The sequence below is a fragment of the Cherax quadricarinatus genome, chromosome 28 (genome assembly GCF_038502225.1).
Source record: "Cherax quadricarinatus isolate ZL_2023a chromosome 28, ASM3850222v1, whole genome shotgun sequence".
Lineage (NCBI taxonomy): Eukaryota > Metazoa > Arthropoda > Malacostraca > Decapoda > Parastacidae > Cherax > Cherax quadricarinatus.
This window is the reverse complement of record NC_091319.1, coordinates 35,702,637-35,726,857: the sequence shown is the minus strand read 5'-3', so window position 1 is coordinate 35,726,857 and position 24,221 is coordinate 35,702,637. Positions and strand designations below refer to the sequence as shown.

Genomic DNA, 24,221 nt, shown 5'->3' with positions numbered 1-24,221 from the left:
AAAACTTTCATGGCACACTTAAGTACCATAAGGCACCTAAATTACTGGGAACGGTTGAAGATCCTTGATCTCTATTCCCTGGAATGCAGGCGAGAGAGATACATGATAATATACGCTTGGAAGGTCCTGGAGGGATTGGTACCAAACCTGCAAACGAAAATCACTCCATATGAAAGCAAAAAATTCGGCATGAGGTGAAACATTTCCCCGATGTAAAGCAGGGACACCACTGAGAGACAACACAAGTGTCCAGGACCCAAGACCGTTCAATTGCCTCACAGCATACATAAGGGGGATTACCAATAGACCCCTGGCTGTCTTTAAGGCACTGGACAGGCACCTAAAGTCAGTACCTGACCAACCGGGCTGTGTTTCGTACTTCAGCTTACGTGCTGCCAGCAGTAATAGCCTGGTTGATCAGACCCTGATCCACCATGAGGCCTGGTCTCAGACCTAGCCGAGGGGGTATTGACCCCCGAAACCCTCTCCAGGTAAACTCCAGGTAAGAGCTTTCAATGATGACATAAAATCAGTAATGATGATAGAGTTAAGCTCAGTGTCATAAGTTAACTTTAGCGCCATTACGATTGCAAACAATTCAGTTTGCAATGCAGACGCCCAGTTGTTAATTCTTATGCCTAGTTCAACAAGTTTATTATCGTTCTCAACAAGGGAGGTGGCAACAAGAGCAGATGCAGCCCTGCCAGAAGACTCCTGTTTAGATCCATCAGTGTATATAACTTGTGATAACTTATTACTACCAGCTAGGTGAGAAATTTCTTCTTGAGCAGTTGCTTTAACAACTGAGTTAAGGAAGGGATTACTAGCAATGAGCTTCTTGGGAGGGACTTGCAGGTATGTGATATTAAATGAACACATCTTCCATGGAGGGGTGAAATGCTCTTGTTGTCTACAGTGATACAGTTCATACAGGTTATAAAACTTAATGTAATTGCACGTTTTCACAATCCATTTAGATCTGTGTGTATTTACTTCTAGACGCTGTGACAGTGTCTGGTTCATTTCTTAACATTCTAATACCCAGTACAGTGTTAATCTCAACAATCCTATCATTGGTAGTAGAAATACCAAGCTCCTTCCTCATATTAAAAACCTTTGTAGATTTGGGACAGCCAAAAATAATTCTAAGAGCAATAGAAGAAGTGGCAAAGTCGTCATGTTTACCAATAATAACAATGTGGTGCAGTTGTCATGTGTGCCAATAGCAGAGACGCAGTGTAGTTGTTATGAATCACCATAAATCATGTGGTGCCTTTGTCATGTCATCAGCAGCGATGTGGTGCAATGGTCAATGTTGCTGTACAGGGAAGAATGGCTGTATTAGGAATATGTTCTTCCTGCTTTCTTATAAGATGTATTTGTCACAGTATGTTTTTTTTTATGTTTTCCTGCAAGATATGTTGGTGTATGTGAGAGTATGTTCTTCCTATTTTACTAGTACTGTGAAGTGTATCTGAGAGCATGTACACAAGTACAACAATGAAAGACTCACCTTCCTTTTGGATGAAGTTTCCGCACCACATGACAAGCCTCACTGACACCAGCATCGTTCACATCATTCAACTCCAGCTCCACCATTAGTATCCTGGTACTGGGTAGTGGCATCAACGCTGCCGGGGATACACCTACCGGTACTCTCACATCTGTAGTAATACACCGTACTGTAGCCAGCCTTCCTGTCTCTCTTCCCACCCAACCAACACAGTGAACATCATACCTGTAGTTAATCCTTTAAAATAGCTTGAAATACATTTTACAATTAAAAAAGGAACAAACAATCATACTTTGGTTCTCCCTTACCATGAAAAACTTTTTGATATACCTTCCCTATTTAAGAATTTTAAAATCAAAGTTATGTTTAATAATCTTGATAGAGTAAAAAAAAATTGATTAAAAATTCCTCAAAAAATGCTGATGCCTGTGTCTATAAAACTCCCTGTAAAAAAAACTAATAATGTTTATTAATATCAGACTGGAAAAAACCTTGAACTAAGATTACAACATAAATATAGCATTATAACTAGACAAGTTTAATGCTCTGTTGTATCAAACAGGTGTGTTGTTGGGAGAAATATAATTGAATCAAGCTTCATAAAAAATAGTATTGATTTTAATACCAATATTAGTTCAGGGTTATACAAAGTAGATTGATTAATAATTAATAAAAAATTAGACGAATTTAAGCTATTGTTTGACAGGTCATTGACACTCCCACAGCATCATACTGGGATGGGTGTAATGTCGTATGTGAGGTGATATCTCAGCCTTATAAGTCTTCTGTTGTTCCATTACATTTTTCAGGCCCTTGATAATGTGAGAAATTATGAAAATACTTGGTAGTTTACTATTTTTTCACAGTGGTTGCTTTGTATATTGTGATATTACCTGTTTACTGTGATTTTATTCCAAATAGTAATATATGTTTAAGTTACCAAGGATAATGCAAATTGAGTCTAGCAGAGCGCTGTCGTCTGCATACAGCAGAAGCTTACATTTGACACCTTTATGTCATTCACATTACGTAAAAATAGCAAGGGTAACAGAATACTACCTTGGGGAATCTCACGTGGGGTTCTGACTCTATATAATTAATCTTGAACATCAAAATGGTATAAAATACCGACAGGTTGTTAGGTAAGACACATATGCAACAGTTAGGTATCTTTATTTCGAAACGTTTCGCCTACACAGTAGGCTTCTTCAGTCGAGTACAGAAAAGTTGATAGAAGCAGAAGAGACTTGAAGACGATGTAATCAGTCCATCACCCTTAAAGTTTTGAGGTGGTCAGTCCCTCAGTCTGGAGAAGAGCATTGTTCCGTTGTCTGAAACAATATGGAGTTCAAGTGACAGGATGGAGCCTTATATAGCGCCAGGAGGTGAGACGTAGGTCACTTTGGGAGGTCAGGTCCCTCTCAAATCTAGCCGTTCTCACTAGTAGAGGTTGTCGAAGTTGATTGCAGGTCTGTACCAAGATACCCTTGTGTTGCAGTGTCTGACAGATTGAACATTAAAATGGTATAAAATACCGACAGGGACTGACCACCTCAAAACTTTAAGGGTGATGGACTGATTACATCGTCTTCAAGTATCTTCTGCTTCTATCAACTTTTCTGTACTCGACTGAAGAAGCCTACTGTGTAGGCGAAACGTTTCGAAATAAAGATACCTAACTGTTGCATATGTGTCTTACCTAATAATTAATCTTGACAATTTGTTTCCTGTTGCTCAGGTAGGACTAAAACATTTTACAGAGTCTAGCCGATAGCTTGTAATTTCTTACATAATATCGTTAACTGTATCTAATGCCTCTTACAAGTTTCAGTAACGTCGCCATGCCTATGAGATTCTCTAACGACATTTTAATTCCCAGGTAGTCTTTCATATTGATTAGGGAGGTATTGGTAGAGTAAGATCTGAAACCTTATTGTTGTAATAAAGTTGGTAGAATTACCGACAATATGTAAAGTAAAAGGACACAAATGCAACTAATGTGACTTTTTATTGTGGCAACGTTTCGCTCTCCAGGAGCTTTATCAAGCCATTACAAACAATACATGGACACAGAGGGTATATAAAGGCTCAGAGTGAGGTGCAATACTAGTGAGGTACCATTTCGATGTTCACTAGTGGTAGTAGTGGTAGTAGTAGTAGTGGTGGTAGTAGTAGTAGTAGTGACAAAAGTAATACAATATGGTAGAGCAATTAATTCGTACATGAGTAAAAGGATATAAAAGCTATTACTTGGGTAACATAAAAATAGGTTGGACAAATATAGACTGGAAAGAGGCAGGTTGTTTCAGTGTTCACTCTCTGTAATGTGCTTTGTGTAGTATAACAGGAGAGACTATGTGATGGCAGGGTTTACTGTTTTCAGGAGGATTCTTGCTAAGACTTCGGAGATGGTGAAGCTGCCGTTGTTTTGTTTAATTGTATTCGAAACAGCGATCAGTGCTGATTCGAGGCACTTGCGTATGCGGAAATTAGTTTCTTTTATCACTAATTGGGCGTTTCTGAATTTCATGAGATGATTGGTGGAATTTCCGTGTTGTACACAGGCGTTGTTCAAGTTATCGTTCCTACATGCGTAAATGTGTTCATTGAGGCGGGTGTCGCGGCACATGTGGTACAGCTCCCGCTGTGAGAGCTACCACCTCCCGCCTCTTATTATTTGACCTCTCTGCCTTAATATCAACCACACATAATGGAACAGGTTATACAAATCCTCGAGAAGACCACATCTCCCGATAAAAATGAACTGGAAACTGCATTAAAATACTTGGAACAGGCTGCTCAGTCAAATTTGCCAGGTTGCATTGAACGTCTCAAAAGTACTTCAACAAGCTAACACCGGAGTCGCCATCGCTTCTAGCACTTCAATCAAGGATCTAACCAGGACAAAATCCAAGCACCACGAACCAGTCAATGCAGTTGTTTACACTATACCCTGTGGAGGCTGTGACAAGATCTACGTAGGTGAAACAGCAAGAAAACTCGACACCCGCCTCAATGAACACATTTACGCATGTAGGAACGATAACTTGAACAACGCCTGTGTACAACACCGAAATTCCACCAATCATCTCATGAAATTCAGAAACGCCCAATTAGTGATCAAAGAAACTATTTTCCGCAGACGCAAGTGCCTCGAATCAGCACTGATCGCTGTTTCTAATACAATTAAACAAAACAACGGCAGTTTCACCATCTCCGAAGTCTTAGCAAGAATCCTGAAAACAGTAAACCCTGCCATCACATAGTCTCTCCTGTTATACTACACAAAGCACATTACAGAGAGTGAACACTGGAACAAGCTGCCTCTTTCCAGTCTATATTTGTCCAACCTATTTTTATGTTACCCAAGTAATAGCTTTTATATCCTTTTACTCATGTACGAATTAATTGCTCTACCATATTGTATTACTTTTGTCACTACTACTACTACTACTACTACTACTACTACTACTACTACTAATACTACTACTACTACTACTACTACTACTACTACTACTACTACTACTACTACTACTACTACTACTACCACTACTACCACTAGTGAACATCGAAATGTTACCTCACTAGTATTGCACCTCACTCTGAGCCTTTATATACCCTCTGTGTCCATGTATTGTTTGTAATGGCTTGATAAAGCTCCTGGAGAGCGAAACGTTGCCACATTAGTTGCATTTGTGTCCTTCAACCTTATTGTTAACTATGAAGAATGTTTTTGCCGTTAAGATACTTAACTATTGGTCAATGAACCGCTTTCTCTAGAATTTTGAATATCACACTAAGTGGTTTAGAAAGACATGTAAGCAAACATTAAAACATATTTATTAGAAAACGTTACGGTTCTGGGACCTTGATCACTTCTAACATCCCTTGGTTAAAAAGGAAGTATATATACGCAGAGATGGGGTGTGAGTGACTCATGACGGCCTGAAAAACGCCATATTGGAATGAAGACAGGTAAACAATATGATCACGTGACTCCTGTGTTGTTAGGTAAGTGGGGCTTTCCTGGTAAAGTACCATTTATGCTAATGCTTTTGAAATTTTGTAGTTTCCATTACGTATTATGTTCTATGGTGTCGGTCACGGCGATTAGCGAGGCTTCCAGATATAGTCGGAGTCTAAGACCTTGTTCGGTGAGGACGAGCTGGGCCTCATCTCAATTCATCAAATGTCCCGTGGAGTCCCTGTGGAGGACACAGGCACACCTTAACGCAGAGTCCCTGTGGAGGACACAGGCGTACCTTAACGCAGAGTCCCTGTGGAGGACACAGGCGTACCTTAACGTATAGTTCCTGTGGACGACACAGGCACACCTTAACGCAGAGTCCCTGTGGAGGACACAGGCGTACCTTAACGCAGAGTCCCTGTGGAGGACACAGGCGTACCTTAACGTATAGTTCCTGTGGACGACACAGGCACACCTTAACGCAGAGTCCCTGTGGAGGACACAGGCGTACCTTAACGTATAGTTCCTGTGGAAGACACAGGCACACCTTAACGCAGAGTCCCTGTGGAGGACACAGGCGTACCTTAACGTATAGTTCCTGTGGAAGACACAGGCACACCTTAACGCAGAGTCCCTGTGGAGGACACAGGCGTACCTTAACGTATAGTTCCTGTGGAAGACACAGGCGTACCTTAACGTATAGTTCCTGTGGAAGACACAGGCGTACCTTAACGTATAGTTCCTGTGGAAGACACAGGCGTACCTTAACGTATAGTTCCTGTGGAAGACACAGGCGTACCTTAATTAAGTCGTCTGTGTTGCTGGCGTTTTGATGTTCGTTCAGGAGGATTGAAAGGTTTCTGCTTGTTTTCCTTACATATTTCTTGGGATAGTATCCACAGGGGATGGTGTAAACATCCGCTGTGAAAGTTAAGTGTGGGACTATGTTTGCAATGAGGTCTTTGATAGATGATGTGTTTCAAGTGGGAACACATATGTCGCTCTTAGCAAGAAGCTGGCGAGTATTAGCGGCAACATCACCACATGGGAGCACTATGAATTGCTGAGAGGATTGTTCCATGGGAGATTTGTTGAGGAGGAGGCCTGGTCACAGACCGGGCCGCGGGGGCGTTGACCCCCGGAACTCTCTCCAGGTAAACTCCAGATAGCTTGCACCTTGAGTCTGCAATCCCAGATAAAGAAAGATGGAAAATGAAGACGTGTGTAGGCTTGTGTTATGTAGGTACATTCTTCTTCAAGGAAACAAGGGCTGGAGGTGCGATAAACTCTCAAGAAGAAGCCAAAAATTACACCTCTTTTAGTGTGTGTCTTCGTGAGAATAAAAGTGTATAAGATCGTCTTTGTTGGTAGGTTTTCCTTACACTTTGAAGAGAAGCTTATCAGTGTCGGGAGACCTGCACAGGAAGATGTCCATGAGAGGAAGCTTGTCCCCGTGGCTTGGTGGCAAAAGCTCTCGCTTCACACGGTGAGGGTCTGGGTTTGATTCCCGGCGAAGGGGTGGAAATACTGGATGTGTTTCCTTACACCAGTTGTCTATGTTCACCCATCAGTAAAATGAGTACTTGAGTGTTAGCCTACTGGTGTGGGTCGCATCCTGGGACAAAACTGACCTAATTTACCCGAAATACTCTGCATAACAAGCGGCTTTCAATGTAATAGTATGACATTGATATCAGCTAGGACTATATACCTTGTACATGTTCTTGTAGTAAATATTATTATTATTATTATTATTATTATTATTATTATTATTATTATTATTATTATTATTATTATTATTATTATTATTATTATTATTATTATTATTATTATTATTTTATTATTATTATTATTATTGTCTTTCTCGAGTTCAAGTGTAAACTTTATTGATGGCTTGACAGAGGACCTGGATATTGAAACGTCTCGGATAGAGAAACAAATTTCGTCAACATATCTTAGCCAGGAAACATAATACTGGAAACTACAAAATTTCAAAAACATTAGCATACATGGTACTCAACCAGACAAAGAACCACCTACGTAATAACACTCTCTAATAACATTATCTACCCGTCCTCATATCAGTGTCATTCTTCAGGTCACCTTGTTTGATAACTGTTTCTCGTGACAGTAATATTAATTCGTTTTCTTCAGGAACTGAATAATAATTTATTGCTAGGATATCATTTATGTTTTCTTATGGAAAAACTAACAAGAAATAACTATTAAATAGAGAACACATTTCCTGCTCGTTATCAGACAGCTGTTCATCCCCAGGTCTCAGAGGTCCTACTTTTTCCCTGACCTTCATCCTCAACACTAGAAAGAACCTTTTTGTATTAGTCTTTGATTCGTTAGCAACTTTAATTTCATAGTCACGTTTAGCCTTTCTAATCCCCTTTTAAACTTAATTCTCTTTTAAAATGAATGTATTGGTCAATAAGGTTAACCTCTCCTCTTTTGATGCGCCTAAAATTACTTTAGTCTCCTATTCATCCATCTGGGATCTTTCTTATCTGACCCAATTTTTTCCTCTGGGGAATATATATATATACTTTGGGCACGTTGTACATTAAGAAAATACTCATAAATGCAGATCCCTTCACTATCGTAAGTATGACCATCGTCTATAAAATCATTAGCTAGATTATCCCAGCCGAGATCTGACGGTTGTTTTCTAATTGGCAGAACGAAAATCGGGGACTTTAACCGCATTACCCTTATTCTCATATTCCCAGGTAATATTAAAGGTAATAGATTTATGATCACTTGCGCCAAGCTCTTCAGTGATCTCCAGATTATTTACGTGGGTTTCTTTATTTGACAAGACTAGGTCTAGCAAATTATTACCCCTGGTAGGCTCTGTTACACACTGATTCAGATAACAGTTCTGAACTACTTTCATACAGTCACTGGACTCAAGATTACCAGTCAAAGAAGTCCATCCAGTATGACATAAGTTAAAATCTCCTATTATTACTGTTATTGTGTTCAAGAAGCCCTAATAATTTCTTCCCAAAGGAGTCTCCCTCTGTCGCTTTCTTACCCTGAAGGTCGGTATATGACTCCCAAAATTAGTTTTTCCTGACTTTCTAGAAATTCTACCCTAACAGATTATGTAACTAATTCGTCCTTTTTTATATCTGTTTTTATGTAACATTTCACTTTTTCTCGTACATATAATGCTACTCCACCCCCCCCCCATTTCCATTAAATCTATCTTCATGACACTCGGCAATCATCTCCTGACTTTTTAAATAACACTCGCTGGTATACAGTTTTAAGACTCACTCACCGCAAGTTCTAGTCCCACATGTACCACGGTTTGTTTGCAATCTTGTCATTACGATTTCGTGAGTCACCATAATTCCGTTATTGCAACAGCATCACAGTTTCCTGCACAAGCTACCGAACGTAATTCATTAATTTTATTTCTGATGAATGGTTTGAAAAACCGACATGTTGAAGATTGAGACACTTATGCAGCATATGGGAATCTTTATTCAGGAAACGTTTCGCCACACAGTGGCTTCATCAGTCCAATACAAAGAGGAAGGCGTAAGGAGAGGAGGAGAATGAGGTAATCAGTCCCTCAACCTGGAGTCGATGGACTGAACACATCGACTCCAGGTTGAGGGACTGATTACCTCATTCTCCTCCTCTCCTTACGCCTTCCTCTTTGTATTGGACTGATGAAGCCACTGTGTGGCGAAACGTTTCCTGAATAAAGATTCCCATATGCTGCATAAGTGTCTCAATCTTCAATTTTATTTCTAGCTTTTCGACTGTTAGCATAAAATACTTTAATACGTTTTTTCTTGTGCACCTTTTTTTCCTATTCAGTTTTGCTTTTCTATAATTTCTGTGATTTCTTTTATCCTTAAGATTTGAAATGCAATCCTAAATCAAAATTTCCACACTCATTATTTTCCCTTCCTAAACTCATACTTCTAACCAATCCTAATTTTAATCCTAAGAACACCCTCGATCGCTAGCGCATTCAGCTCACACACTGGGGTCCGGAGATCGAATACCCGGTACGGCTGGAAAACATTAGGACGTGCTTCCTTAAGACGCCTACTGTCCATGTTCACCCATCTGTATAAAATGGGCACCTGGGTGTTAGTCGACTGGTGTGGGTCGCATCCTGGGACAAAATTGACCTAATTTGCCCGATATGCTCAGCATAACAAGCGGCTTTCTATATAGTAGTATGTAAACCATACCCCCGGCCGGGATTGAACCCGCGGTCATAGAGTCTCAAAACTCCAGCCCGTCGCGTTAGCCACTAGACCAGCTAGCCACAATAAGATTCATCCAACTAGGTATATTTCTACACCATAGGAAAGTTAGCACAGGCACCTCTGTGACCACAAATGCAAGTTTTTACAGACGAATCTCCAGCTAGCGTGGCCGTGACGAACTCTAGCTCAAGTCCCTTCACTGCCGTCAACATGACTTAAGAAATCGTAGTAGTATGTCATTGATGTCAACTATGGTCTGTATACCATGTACATGTACTTGCAGTAAATAAAGGTATTATATTATATTACTATGGGATGCTGGAAAAGTACCAACAAAATTTCAAAACTATGATGCGTACTTGTCTGCATTTTCCTAGAGACTGCGTGAGTCCTTGCTTTTGATGCACTTTGCTGTGAAAGACCGTGCAGGAGTCTACCAGATACAGTCCGTTCGAGCTGATATTTGAACAAATTGTAAAGAGGATTGACTAGAAGACACTACGAAGGCTTTATATGATCCCAAGGTAAATACGCCTAGCACTTTAAGGATAACTTTAAGAAAACCCAGGACAAGATGAAACAGTGGTATTATAGGGCTTCGAAACCCCATTCATCAGCATTTAAGAAAAAGTGATGGTCCAGGAACGTGTGACTTGTCGCACCATAAAGACTTACTGCCTCCATGCACGTGATGGAGAAAAACACATCTTAATTATGTGGTGGCGCCCTGACACATCTAATTGGTGAAGTCTCATATTTACTCAAATTAAAAAATTCTTTGGGCAACATTATTCCCTGATAATGACCTGATAAAGTCCAAGAATACTCACTGAAGAACATATGGTTGATTTCACCATCTTTCTGCACTCCTTTCTCGACAAAGTTTCGGACATTCCGATAATATACAGTTCTGTTTTTTTATCTGCGTTGATGTGGACGCAGCTAATCCTATTAAACTAACCCAGAGAAACAGAGACCACAAATATCTACACCAGTAACACCATCAAATAGAAATAAACAGGAGACAGTTCATCACCAGTACCAGTGTTTATGGGAACACATCAACACCAACTACACCGCCAGTAAATCCATCACATTCCTCCTTCACCACCAGTAGCACTACCAGTAACGTCATTATACTCCCCCTCATCACCAACAGCACTACCAGCAACGTCTTCACATACAGTAAGAGATAGGACACAATCCACTATATCCATCACTATCAACAGCATTATCAATAGTACTACTAATAACCCATTCACATTTGGAGAGATAAGATGCTATCCAGCACTGGCACAAGTAACACTGTCATACATTAGACATCAGGACACAGTCCACTAATAACACTAATTATATTATTATTGTAACTAATAACACAAAAAGTAACATTATCACACATGAGAAGTCACGGTACAATATACCACTAGCTCCACCAGTAGCACTAATAGTAACATCATCACTAACACTACCAAACGAACCACCAGTAACATCACACATTAAGGCAGTAGACATTACACCACAGGAGGTGCAATTAGCATCACCAGCAACATCATCCCACATGTTAATAATCAAGGCACTTTCATTATTACCAGCACTAGCACCAACAGTTACAGCATTACAATTAGTAAGATACTAGGACACAGTCCACAACTTACACCACCTCTAGCACCACTACTAGCACTCAATTTGCTCCACAGTAAAACAAGGCACTGTAAAATACTCACGGAGGTAGAAAAGTTGAGGTAGAGAGGAGTTTACAACAGCGTGTAGCTTTGGCAGAAGGCAGCGAGCATGGTCGTCACTCACCACAGCCAGGTGAAGATGCTTCAGGCTACGAGGCAGCAGTGACACACCATCACCAGTAAGAAGACCCCGGAAAACCTTCAGGTCACTCCTGTTTTGAAACAAAATAGTTGTGGAAACTACAACCTCAGACAGTTTAACTGTATCTGACTTCCTTTTCTAATAGAACTAGAACTAGAAGGACTCACAGTTAAGGACCAACAATGGGCGACGGGGAAAGTATGGACAGATGAAAAATATATGGTGAAGAAGAAAGAATGCTCGCTGGAAATCCGAGTCCATCGCACACAAAACCTCCTTTACCCCCCTCCCTCCAACCTTCCAAGGATGACCCCCCTACCCCACCTTCCTTCCACTACAGATTTATACATTCTCCAAGTCGTCTTTAGCCTTGGATCATACTTTTAGAAACCCTGCAACTCCTAATCTCCAAAATATGGATTCTCTGCAAAATATTAACACCACACGTTGCCCTGAGGTAAGACGACTCCACTGCCTCCAGCCTTCTGCTTGTTGCAACATTCACCACTCATGCTACACACCCATATAAGAGCGTTGGTACCACGATACTCTCAGTTTTATGATTCACCTCGTCTTTCATAGACCCATTTATTGACAAATACACTGCCAAATATCTGAACACATTTATTTCCTCCTCACTTCCTTCCTCTAATCTGAAATCCAGTCTTTCATTTCCTATTTTTTTTTTTTTGTTATCCTCATGACCTTGTCCATACCTATCTTCACTTTTAATTTCCTTATTTTACATATGCTTCCAAACTCGTTCTCTAACCACGGAAACTTCTCCTCAGAATCTCCCAAAAGCACAGTGTCATCAGCAAAAAGCATCTGTGACAATTCCCACTTTGTGTTAGATTCTTTATCTTTTAGTCCTACACCTCTAGCCAACACTCGAGCATTCACTTCTCTCATAACACCATCTACAAATAAAGTGAACAAACAAGGTGACATCATGCATCCCTGTCTAAAACCTACATTTACTGGGAAATAATCTCTCTCTCTCTCTCTCATACATACACTAACCAAAGCCTCATATCCTTAACTGTTTACAGTATCCTATCACTTATGCTATACATTTGCAACATCTGGCACATTACTATCCACCCAAATTCATAAATGCAATGAAAAACCTCTTTACCATTATTTAAATACTGTTCACTTATATGCCTCACTGTAAACACTTTTAATAATAATATCTTTATTCTTACAAATATATGTACATGGTATACAGGCCTAGTTAGTTAGTTTAATATGTTTATTATGCACCTCATACCCATCCTGTGGGCGGTAGTCAAAAGATTACAGAGATAACTTTGGGGCCCAATCCAGGGACTGGGCCCCAAAGTTATGATAGCTGAACTATTTACAAAGGTAATGAACTCCAGGTAGATCTGGTCACAATAATGGCAAGTTACAAAGACAATGAACTATCTACACTCCTATCCTTTATAATGAGTTATAAATACAAATATTAAGTGGGTGATACACACACACGAGCACGCACACACACGAGGGCGCACTCACAGCCCCCCATAGGCCCCCACCAAGGCTCCTGCTCCCCCAACCCCAATATTCTTGTAGGACCACAGTGATAGAAAAGAAGCTGAAAGTTTGGTACACAAACGCGGACGGAATAACGAATAAACATGAGGAGTGGCACGAAAGAATCAGTGAGAAATCCCCAGACATCATAGCAGTCACAGAAACAAAACTCGCTGAGACAATAACAGACGCAATCTTCCCACCGGGATATCAGATCCTGAAAAAAGACAGAAGGAGTAGAGGGGGAGGAGGAGATGCACTGCTCATAAAAAACCGATGGGGATTTGAGGAAATGGAAGGCATGGACGTGATTGGAGAAAGAGACTACATAGTAGGTACAATTCAGTCTGGAGAACATACAGTAGTCATTGGAGTGATGTATAACCCACCACAGAACTGCAGGAGGCCAAGAGAGGAGTACGAAGAAAACAACATGGCGATGGTGGACACACTGGCTGAGGTGGCAAGAAGAGCTCACTCGAGCAGAGCAAAGTTACTGGTAATGGGCGATTTCAACCACAGGAAGATCGACTGGGAAAACCTGGAGCCACATGGGGGTCCTGAAACATGGAGAGCCAAGATGATGGATGTGGTACTTGAAAACCTCATGCATCAACATGTCAGGGACACAACCAGAGAGAGAGGGGAGGATGAGCCAGCAAGACTGGATCTCGTGTTCACCCTGAGCAGTTCAGATATTGAGGACATTACTTACGAGAGGCCCCTTGGAGCTAGCGATCACGTGGTTCTGAATTTTGATTATATAGTAGAGTTTACAAGCGGAAAAGGTAATAGGAATTGAATGGGAAAAGCCAAACTACAAAATGGGGGACTACACAGGTATGAGGAACTTCCTGCAGGAGGTTCAGTGGGACAGAGAACTGGTAGGAAAATCAGTAAACGAGATGAAGGAATATATAGCAACAAAGTGCAAGGAGGCAGAGGAAAGTTTTGTTCCCAAGGGAAACAGAAATAATAGGAAGACCAAAGTGAGTCCTTGGTTTACCCGAAGGTGTAGGGAGGCAAAAACTAAGTGCACCAGAGAATGGAAAAGGTACAGGAGGCAAAGAACCCAGGAAAATAAGGAGATTAGCAGAAGAGCCAGAAACGAGTATGCACAGATAAGGAGGGAGGCCCAGCGACAGTACGAAAACGGCATAGCGTCGAAAGTCAAGTCTGACCCGAAACTGCTGTATAGCCACATTAGGAGGAGGACAACAGTCAAAGACCAGGTGATAAGGCTGAGGAAAGAAGGTGGAGAACTCACAAGAAACGATCAAGAGGTATGTGAGGAGCTCAACATGAGATTTAAGGAAGTATTTACAGTGGAGATAGGAAGGCCTTTCGGGGGACAGACCAGATGGGGACACCAGCAAGGAATATACCAACAAGTGTTGGATGACATACATACAGATGAGGAGGAGGTGAAGAAACTGCTACGGGACATCGATACCTCAAAAGCAATTGGGCCGGACAACATCTCCCCGTGGGTCCTTAGAGAGGGAGTGGATATGTTGTGTGTGCCACTTACCACAATCTTCAACACGTCCCTGAAAACTGGGCAACTACCTGAGGTATGGAAGATGGCAAATGTAGTTCCCATTTTTAAAAAAGGAGACAGAAAAGAGGCACTAATCTATAGACCTGTGTCACTGACGTGTATAGTATGCAAAGTTATGGAGAAGATTATCAGGAGGAGAGTGTTGGAGCACCTGGAATGGAACAAGAGTATAAACGCCAACCAGCATGGATTCATGGAAGGAAAATCCTGTGTCACAAACCTTCTGGAGTTTTATGATAAAGTAACAGAAGTAAGACATGAGAGAGAGGGATGGGTTGAATGCATCTTCTTAGACTGCAAGAAGGCCTTTGACACAGTTCCTCACAAGAGATTAGTGCAGAAGCTAGAGGATCAGGTTCATATAACAGGAAGGGCACTGCAATGGATCAGAGAATACCTGACAGGGAGGCAACAACGAGTCATGGTATGTAATGATGCATCACAGTGGGCACCTGTGATGAGCGGGGTCCCTCAGGGGTCGGTCCTAACAACCAGTGCTATTTTTGGTATATGTGAACGACATGATGGAAGGGTTAGACTCAGAAGTGTCCCTGTTCGCAGACGATGGGAAGTTAATGAGGAGAATTAAATCAGATGAGGACCGGGCAGGACTTCAAAGAGACCTGGACAGACTGGACACCTGGTCCAGCAACTGGCTTCTCGAATTTAATCCCGCCAAATGCAAAGTCATGAAGATAGAGGAAGGGCACAGAAGACTGCAGACAGAGTATAGGCTAGGTGGCCAAAGACTGCAAACCTCGCTCAAGGAGAAAGATCTTGGGATGAGCATAACACTGAGCACGTCTCCGGAAGCACACATCAACCAGGTAACTGCTGCAGCATATGGGCGCCTGGCAAACCTGAGAACAGCGTTCCGATACCTTAATAAGGAATCGTTCAAGACACTGTACACCGTGTATGTCAGGCCCATACTGGAGTATGCAGCACCAGTTTGGAACCCGCACTTGATAAAGCACGTCAAGAAACTAGAGAAAGTGCAAAGGTTTGCGACAAGGTAAGTTCCAGAGCTAAGGGGAATGTCCTATGAAGAAAGGTTAAAGGAAATCGGCCTGACGACACTAGAGGACAGGAGGGTCAGGGGAGACATGATAACGACATATAAAATACTGCGCGGAATAGACAAGGTGGACAAAGACAGGATGTTCCAGGGATGGGACACAGAAACAAGAGGTCACAATTGGAAGATATTAGGAAGTATTTCTTCAGTCATAGAGTTGTCAGGCAGTGGAATAGCCTAGAAAGTGACGTAGTGGAGGCGGGAACCATACATAGTTTTAAGACGAGGTTTGATAAAGCTCATGGAACAGGGAGAGAGAGAGCCCAGTAGCAACCGGTGAAGAGGCGGAGCCAGGAGCTAAGACTCGACCCCTGAAACCACAAATAGGTGAGTACAAATAGGTGAGTACAGATACAGACACAGACACAGACACACGCACGCACACACACACAAACTAACACACATGGTAATGCTTATTTACAGCTAGCAAAGTCAGGGTATTTCTCCAGAATGGTCTGTAATATACCACTGTGGATAAAATACTTTGCCATTTCTTGAACACTTCTGAGTGACTTGTTTCTAAATTCATTAATTTGATCACACTCCAGTACATAATGACGCAGGGTGTGACAATAGTCCATCTGGCAAAGTTTACATTTCGTTTGGTCTACATCTGGTGGTGGGGATTTAATCTGCCAAAGATACTTGTAACCCAGCCGGAGCCGGGAAGTAGTGACATCCAAGAGTCTGCTTATTTTGTTGGATGCACCATAGACATGTGGCTCCTCCTGCATGATGGAATGATGATAGATGGACTGACTTGTGTTAATCTCCCTAAGTCTAAAGTCAATAAAGTTAAATCGAAGTTCTTTTCGTATAATTGTTCTCAAACTGCTAACTGACAACCCAAGATTGTAATCTACTCCCTCTTTGAAAGCATACAGCTTAGCCAGTTCATCAGTTCTATTGTGCATCTGGAGACTAGCTGACACCAGTGACATACTACTGTATAGAAAGCCGCTTATTATGCAGAGCATTTGGAGCAAATTAGGTGAGTTTTGTCCCAGGATACGACCCATACTAGTTAACAAACACCTAGGTAACCATTTAACTGATGGGTGAACAAAGACAACTGGTGTAAGGAAACATGTCCAATGTTTCGACCCTCGCCGGGAATCGGCGAGGGTCTACACATCCCATTCCCTTCCTAAAGCCTCTTTGTTCGTCTGCGATCCTGCTCTCCGTCTTACTCTTAATTTTTTTCAAAAAATAACTCTACCATGCACCTTAACATGTATACTCAAGAGGCTTATTTCCCTATAATTCTTACACTCTTCTTTGTCCCCCTTTGCCTTTATACAAAAGAACTATGCATGCTCTCTGGCAATCTCTTGGTACCTTCCCCTTTCTCTCACTTTTATTAAATAAGAACACGAACCATTCCAAAAGTAGATCCCCATCTGCTTTTAAAATTTCTGCTTGATTCCATGGATTCCAGCTGCTTTACCCCCTTTTCATTCTACCCACACTCATAACTGGCTCTTCCTCACTCCTGAAAATTGTTATACCTCCTTGGCCAGTCCATGAAATCACACCTTCCTCTTCATCAACATTTAAAAGTTCCTCAAAATATTCCCGATACCTCTAACTCCCCATCTAATAACTTTCTTCTTCTATTTTTAACTGTCAAATACATTCGTCCCCTAGGTTTTCTCAGCTTATTAATTTCACTTCAAAACTTTTTGTTATTCTCACCAAAATTTGTTGACAGCATCTCACCTATATATCTTGCTTTTGCCTCTAGACAAAAAAGCTGCTTTCTTACGGCGGTACAGGATAGCAAATACATATAAGAAAACAAGTACAGAAGATCACTGCAGCGGGTATACCGGTCCATGCCGGGCAGGTCCAGCTCACACCTACTCATGTACTTGTCCAACCTATGTTTAAAGCTACCCATAGTTTTTGATCATCGAAACTCACTGGGAGTTTGTTCCACTCATTCACTTTTTTTTTTTTTTGCCAAACCAACACTTTTGTATATCCTCTAGGATATATATATATATATATATATATATATATATATATATATATATATATATATATATATATATATATATATATATATATATATATATATATATATACATAAGGAACAAGGTACGCAGTGCTTTACCATCCTCACCACACTGGACAATACCTTGGCACCCAGCTCATGCTAGACATTTTGATCCAAGGCAGCCAGCTTTCAGGGAGGAGGCTTACAGCTTTTCATCTCATCCCCTGCATGCATCGACAAACTAGAGATTTTAACAATGCAAGGAATTCGCAAGAGCAGGCGAAATATACACAAACACTGACCTCGGGCCGAAGGAGACTCGAACCTATGAAAAATAAAGTGTTCAAAATATCTACCCAAGACAGAACTTTCAGAAATAGATTGAAGTTGGAAGTTGCCACCGGGCCATGGTGGCCCTTGGCCTGGTGGCAAAAGCTCTCGCTTCACATGGTGAGGGGTCCGGGATCGATTTCCAGCAAGGTTTGAAACACAAGGCGTGTTTCCTTACAACGGATGTCCATGTTCACCCAATTTCAACTACTCAGATATGGACAACTTGAAGAAATTAAATTTGTGTCAGGGTATAGTACAACAAATTCTAACCATACAATAGAGCAGAAAAGTTATGTGAAGGACCTGGGAGTGATAATGTCAGAGAATCTCGCCTTCAAAGACCACAACAATGTATCTACCTCATCCGCTAGGAAAATGATAGGATGGATAATGAGAACCTTAAAAACTAAGGACGCCAAGCCCATGATGATTCTTTTCAAAACGCTTGTGCTCTCTGGGCTGGAATGCTGCTGTACACTAATGGCTCCCTTCAAAGCTGGCTACAGTGCAGACTTGGAGAGTGTACAAAGAACTTTCAAGGCACACATAAGTGCTATAAGGCACCTAAACTACTGGGAACGGTTGAAGGTCCTTGATCTGTATTCCCTCGAATGCAGGCGAGAGAGCTACATGATAATATACACTTGGAAGGTCCTGGAAGATTGGTACCAAACCTGTACACGAAAATCACTCCATATGAAAGCAAAAGAATGGGCAAGAGATGCAACATGTCCCCGATGAAAAGCAGGGGTGCCACTGAGAGACAAAACAATGAGTGTCCGGGGCCCAAGACTGTTCAACTGCCTCCCAGCATACATAAAGGGGATTACCAATAGACCCCTGACTGTCTTCAAGAAGGCACTGGACAGGCACCTAAATTTTTTTATTATTATTATCATTTTTTTCATTAGCACGCTGGCCGATTCCCACCAAGGCAGGGTGGCCCGAAAAAGAAAAACTTTCACCATCATTCACTCCATCACTGTCTTGCCAGAAGGGTGCTTTACACTACAGTTTTTAAACTGCAACGTTAACACCCCTCCTTCAGAGTGCAGGCACTGTACTTCCCATCTCCAGGACTCAAGTCCGGCCTGCAGGTTTCCCTGAACCCCTTTGCTCACACTCCAACAGCACGTCAAGTATTAAAAAACATTTGTCTCCATTCACTCCTATCAAACACGCTCACACATGCCTGCGTGAGAGCCTCAGCTTACAGGTCAGCAGCCTCAGCAACTTCCTCAGTTTTAATCAGGTTACGTTCTCTGATGAATGTTTGTATCTGGTGAGGAAGAGCTGTCAGGAACTGGTCAGCAAACATGAAGTCTCTAAGAGATTCATAACTGTGATCAATTCCTGAACTCTCTATCCAAAAGTCGAACAAACGAAAGAGTGTTACTTGTAACTGCTGAAAGTTTTGGCCAGGCTGTAAAAGTCCAAGCCCCCCACACACAAAACCTCCTTTACCCCCTCCCTCCAACCTTTCCTAGGCCGACCCCTACCCCGCCTTCCTTCCACTACAGACGGATACACTCTTGAAGTCATTCTATTCGCTCCATTCTCTCTACATGTCCGAACCACCTCAACAACCCTTCCTCAGCCCTCTGGACAACAGTATTGGTAATCCCGCACCTCCATCTAACTTCCAAACTACGAATTCTCTGCATTATATTCACACCACACATTGCCCTCAGACATGACATCTCTACTGCCTCCAGCCTTCTCCTCGCTGCAACATTGATCACCCATGCTTCACACCCATATAAGAGCGTTGGTAAAACTATACTCTCATACATTCCCCTCTTTGCCTCCAAGGACAAAGTTCTTTGTCTCCACAGACTCCTAAGTGCACCACTCACCCTTTTCCCCTAATCAATTCTGTGAATCACCTCATCTTTCATAGACCCATCCGCTGACACGTCCACTCCCAAATATCTGAATACATTCACCTCCTCCATACTTTCTCCCTCCAATCTGATATCCAGTCTTTCATCACCTAATCTTTTTGTTATCCTCATAACCTTACTCTTTCCTGTATTCACTTTTAATTTTCTTCTTTTGCATACCCTACCAAATTCATCCACCAACCTCTGCAACTTCTCTTCAGAATCTCCCAATAGCACAGTGCCATCAGCAAAGAGCAAGTGTGACAACTCCCACTTTATGTGTGATTCTTTATCTTTTAACTCCACGCCTCTTGCCAAGACCCTCGCATTTACTTCTCTTACAACCCCATCTATAAATATATTAAACTGCCACGGTGACATCACACATCCTTGTCTAAGGCCTACTTTTGCTGGGAAATAATCTCCCTCTTTCCTACATACTCTAACTTGAGCCTCACTATCCTCGTAAAAACTCTTCACTGCTTTCAGTAACCTACCTCCTACACCATACACTTGCAACATCTGCCATATTGCCCCCCTATCCACCCTGTCATATGCCTTTTCCAAATCTATATATGCCACAAAAACCTCTTCAGCCTTATCTAAATACTGTTCAATTACATGTTTCACTGTAAACACCTGGTCCACACACCCCCTACCTTTCCTAAAGCCTCCTTGTTCATCTGCTATCCTATTCTCCGTCTTACTCTCAATTCTTTCAATAATAACTCGACAATACACTTTACCAGGTATTCTCAACAGACTTATCCCCCTATAATTTTTGCACTCTCTTTTGTCCCCTTTGCCTTTATACAAAGGAACTATGCATGCTCTCTGCCAGTCCCTAGGTACCTTACCCTCTTCCATACATTTATTAAATAATTGCACCAACCACTCCAAAACTATATCCCCACCTGCTTTTAACATTTCTATCTTTATCCCATCAATCCCGGCTGCCTTACCCACTTTCATTTTACCTACTGCCTCACGAACTTCCCCCACACTCACAACTGGCTCTTCCTCACTCCTACAAGATGTTATTCCTCCTTGCCCTATACACGAAATCACAGCTTCCCTATCTTCGTCAACATTTAACAATTCCTCAAAATATTCTCTCCATCTTCCCAATACCTCTAAGTCTCCATTTAATAACTCTCCTCTCCTATTTTTAACTGACAAATCCATTTGTTCTCTAGGCTTTCTTAACTTGTTAATCTCACTCCAAAAATTTTTCTTATTTTCAACAAAATTTGCTGATAACATCTCACCCACTCTCTCATTTGCTCTCTTTTTGCATTGCTTCACCACTCTCTTAACCTCTCTCTTTTTCTCCATATACTCTTCCCTCTTTGTATCACTTCTACTTTGTAAAAACTTCTTATATGCTAACTTTTTCTCCCTTACTACTCTCTTTACATCATCATTCCACCAATCACTCCTCTTCCCTCCCGCACCCACTTTCCTGTAACCACAAACTTCTGCTGAACACTCTAACACTACATTTTTAAACCTACCCCTTACCTCTTCGACGCTATTGCCTATGCTCTCATTACCCCGTCTATCCTCCAATAGTTGTTTATATCTTACCCTAACTGCCTCCTCTTTTAGTTTATAAACCTTCACCTCTCTATTCCCTGATGCTTCTATTCTCCTTGTAACCCATCTACCTTTTACTCTCAGTGTAGCTACAACTAAAAAGTGATCTGATATATCTGTGGACCCTCTATAAACATGTACATCCTGAAGTCTACTCAACAGTCTTTTATCTACCAATACATAATCCAACAAACTACTGTCATTTCGCCCTACATCATATCTTGTATACTTATTTATCCTCTTTTTCTTAAAATATGTATTACCTATAACTAAACCCCTTTCTATACAAAGTTCAATCAAAGGGCTCCCATTATCATTTACACCTGGCACCCCAAACTTACCTACCACACCCTCTCTAAAAGTTTCTCCTACTTTAGCATTCAGGTCCCCTACCACAATTACTCTCTCACTTGGTTCAAAGGTTCCTATACATTCACTTAACATCTCCCAAAATCTCTCTCTCTCCTCTACATTCCTCTCTTCTCCAGGTGCATACACGCTTATTATGACCCACTTTTCGCATCCAACCTTTACTTTAATCCACATAATTCTTGAATTTACACATTCATATTCTCTTTTCTCCTTCCATAACTGATCCTTCAACATTACTGCTACCCCTTCCTTAGCTCTAACTCTCTCAGATACTCCAGATTTATTCCCATTTATTTCCCCCCACTGAAACTCCCCTACCCCCTTCAGCTTTGTTTTGCTTAGGGCCAGGACATCCAACTTCTTTTCATTCATAACATCAGCAATCATCTGTTTCTTGTCATCCGCACTACATCCACGCACATTCAAGCATACCAGTTTTATGAAGTTTTTCTTCTCTTTTTTAGTAAATGTCTACAGGAGAAGGGGTTACTAGCCCATCGCTTTCGGCATTTTAGTCTCCTCATACAACACGCATGGCTTACGGAGGAAAGATTCTTTTCCACTTCCCCATGGACAATAGAAGAAATAAAGAAGAACAAGAGCTATTTAGAAAAAAGAGAAAAACCTAGATGTATGTATATATATATATATGCATGTGCGTGTCTGTGAAGTGTGACCAAAGTGTAAGTAGGAGTAGCAAGATATCCCTGTTATCTAGTGTGTTTATGAGACAGAAAAAGAAACCAGCAATCCTACCATCATGCAAAACAGTTAGAGGTTTCTGTTTCACAGTTATCTGGCAGGACGGTAGTACTTCCCTGGGTGGTTGCTGTCTACCAACCTAGTCAGTACCTAACCAACCGGGCTGTGGTTTGTACGTCAGCTTGCATGTGGCCAGCGGTAACACCCTGGTTGATAAGACCCTGATCCACCATGAGACCTAGTCTCAGACCGGGCCGCGGAGGCATTGACCCCCGAAACTCTCTCCAGGTAAAGTCCAGGTAAACCAGCGTTACGATGTATCGTAATATTTCTTTGCTTTTATCATCCAGATAATACTACCTCGCTAGCTGCTTCGGTAATAGCTAAACCGAAGCCGCTGGATCGTCATAGCGTTACCAGTCATCCTTCATCATTTGTGTATATATGTACGGTTAAGTATAACAAGCTCGACTGTGTCCAAGAGTTGGGTTGTTTATGACGTCATGATTTGGTGCCTTCTGTTTACCTGCCATTCACGAGGCTTGTTCCCGGCAGTCTCTCTCGGGCAAGCTCTGAGAACAGTCCTACTTAGCTTTGGCTCTTCCTCGTCTACCCTGTGAATGGGGAAACAGACCAACTCATCTATTCGAGGACTATTTTAGTGTTTGCATACATCTCCCTAATGCAAGGACGAGCTTGGGAAATTGGTGTTTTCTCGGTTATTGGAAAAGTGGTACCTCTATCTGAGCTGTAAGGAAGTATATATAGTAATTTAAATAGTATGTACAAAGATTATCAATTTGATATATTTAAGCATTGAAATTGCTTAGTATTTAATGGGCCCAAATCGTAAGAATTTGAATATACCTTTTACTGAATGAAGATAAATATGTTCATTAAATTTAACATAGTATAGACGGCTTTGTCTTGATTTACCCCTTTTGATTAAGACTGATATAAACGAAACATCAAGGAATTTGTTTCAATAACTGTATTACGATACCCCTCATGGAAGGTTCCTTGATGTTGGTGAGGGGCTCTTGATTTAGGGAATTGGATCTGTGCTCCAGTTCCCCGAATTAAGCCTGAATGCCTTCCACATCCCCCCCTCCCCTGGGCGCTGTATAATCCTACGGGTTTAGCGCTTCCCCCTTGATTATAATAATAATAATAATGTATTACGATAAAAGGAGACCCCCCTCCTTTTTCTCCTTGAAGAAAACGTAACCCGGGGTAATCCTAAACCTTTTTAAAAAAGATCTCCTATTCGTAATAACCAGTAGCGTCAACACCAGTAGCGTCAACACAAGAAATGCCAACTCTAACAGTAACATCAAAAACATCAAAATAAACATCATCTCCAACGTCAACAGTGGCCGTGACGCTAGCTGGAGAGTCGTCTGTAAAAACTTGCATTTGTGGTCAGTGGTGCCTACGCTAACCTTCCTGTGTGTGGCTACCTGGTCCAATGGAGTTTTGAGACTCTCTGATCGTGGGTTCTATCCCGGCCCGTGGAATGGTTTGTTTGCAATCGTGTCATTACGATTTCGTGAGTCATCACCAACAACATCAGCACCAACATGAACAAACAATTCCAATCTTAATGC

At 41.5% G+C, this 24,221-nt stretch overlaps 1 protein-coding gene across 3 annotated transcripts in view; it reads right to left on the bottom strand.

Annotated features, from left to right (window-relative positions):
• Nucleotides 1-24,221, bottom strand: part of LOC128685852 (uncharacterized) — a 106,846-nt gene that overhangs the window by 25,387 nt on the left and 57,238 nt on the right. For all 3 annotated transcript variants that reach the window (XM_070089525.1, XM_070089523.1, XM_070089524.1), the window contains exons 3-4: nucleotides 11,449-11,618; nucleotides 1,514-1,664 (exon numbers count right to left, since the gene is read on the bottom strand). In XM_070089525.1, the coding sequence (XP_069945626.1) occupies nucleotides 1,514-1,664; nucleotides 11,449-11,618 (321 nt within the window). The remainder of the gene's footprint in view (nucleotides 1-1,513; nucleotides 1,665-11,448; nucleotides 11,619-24,221) is intronic.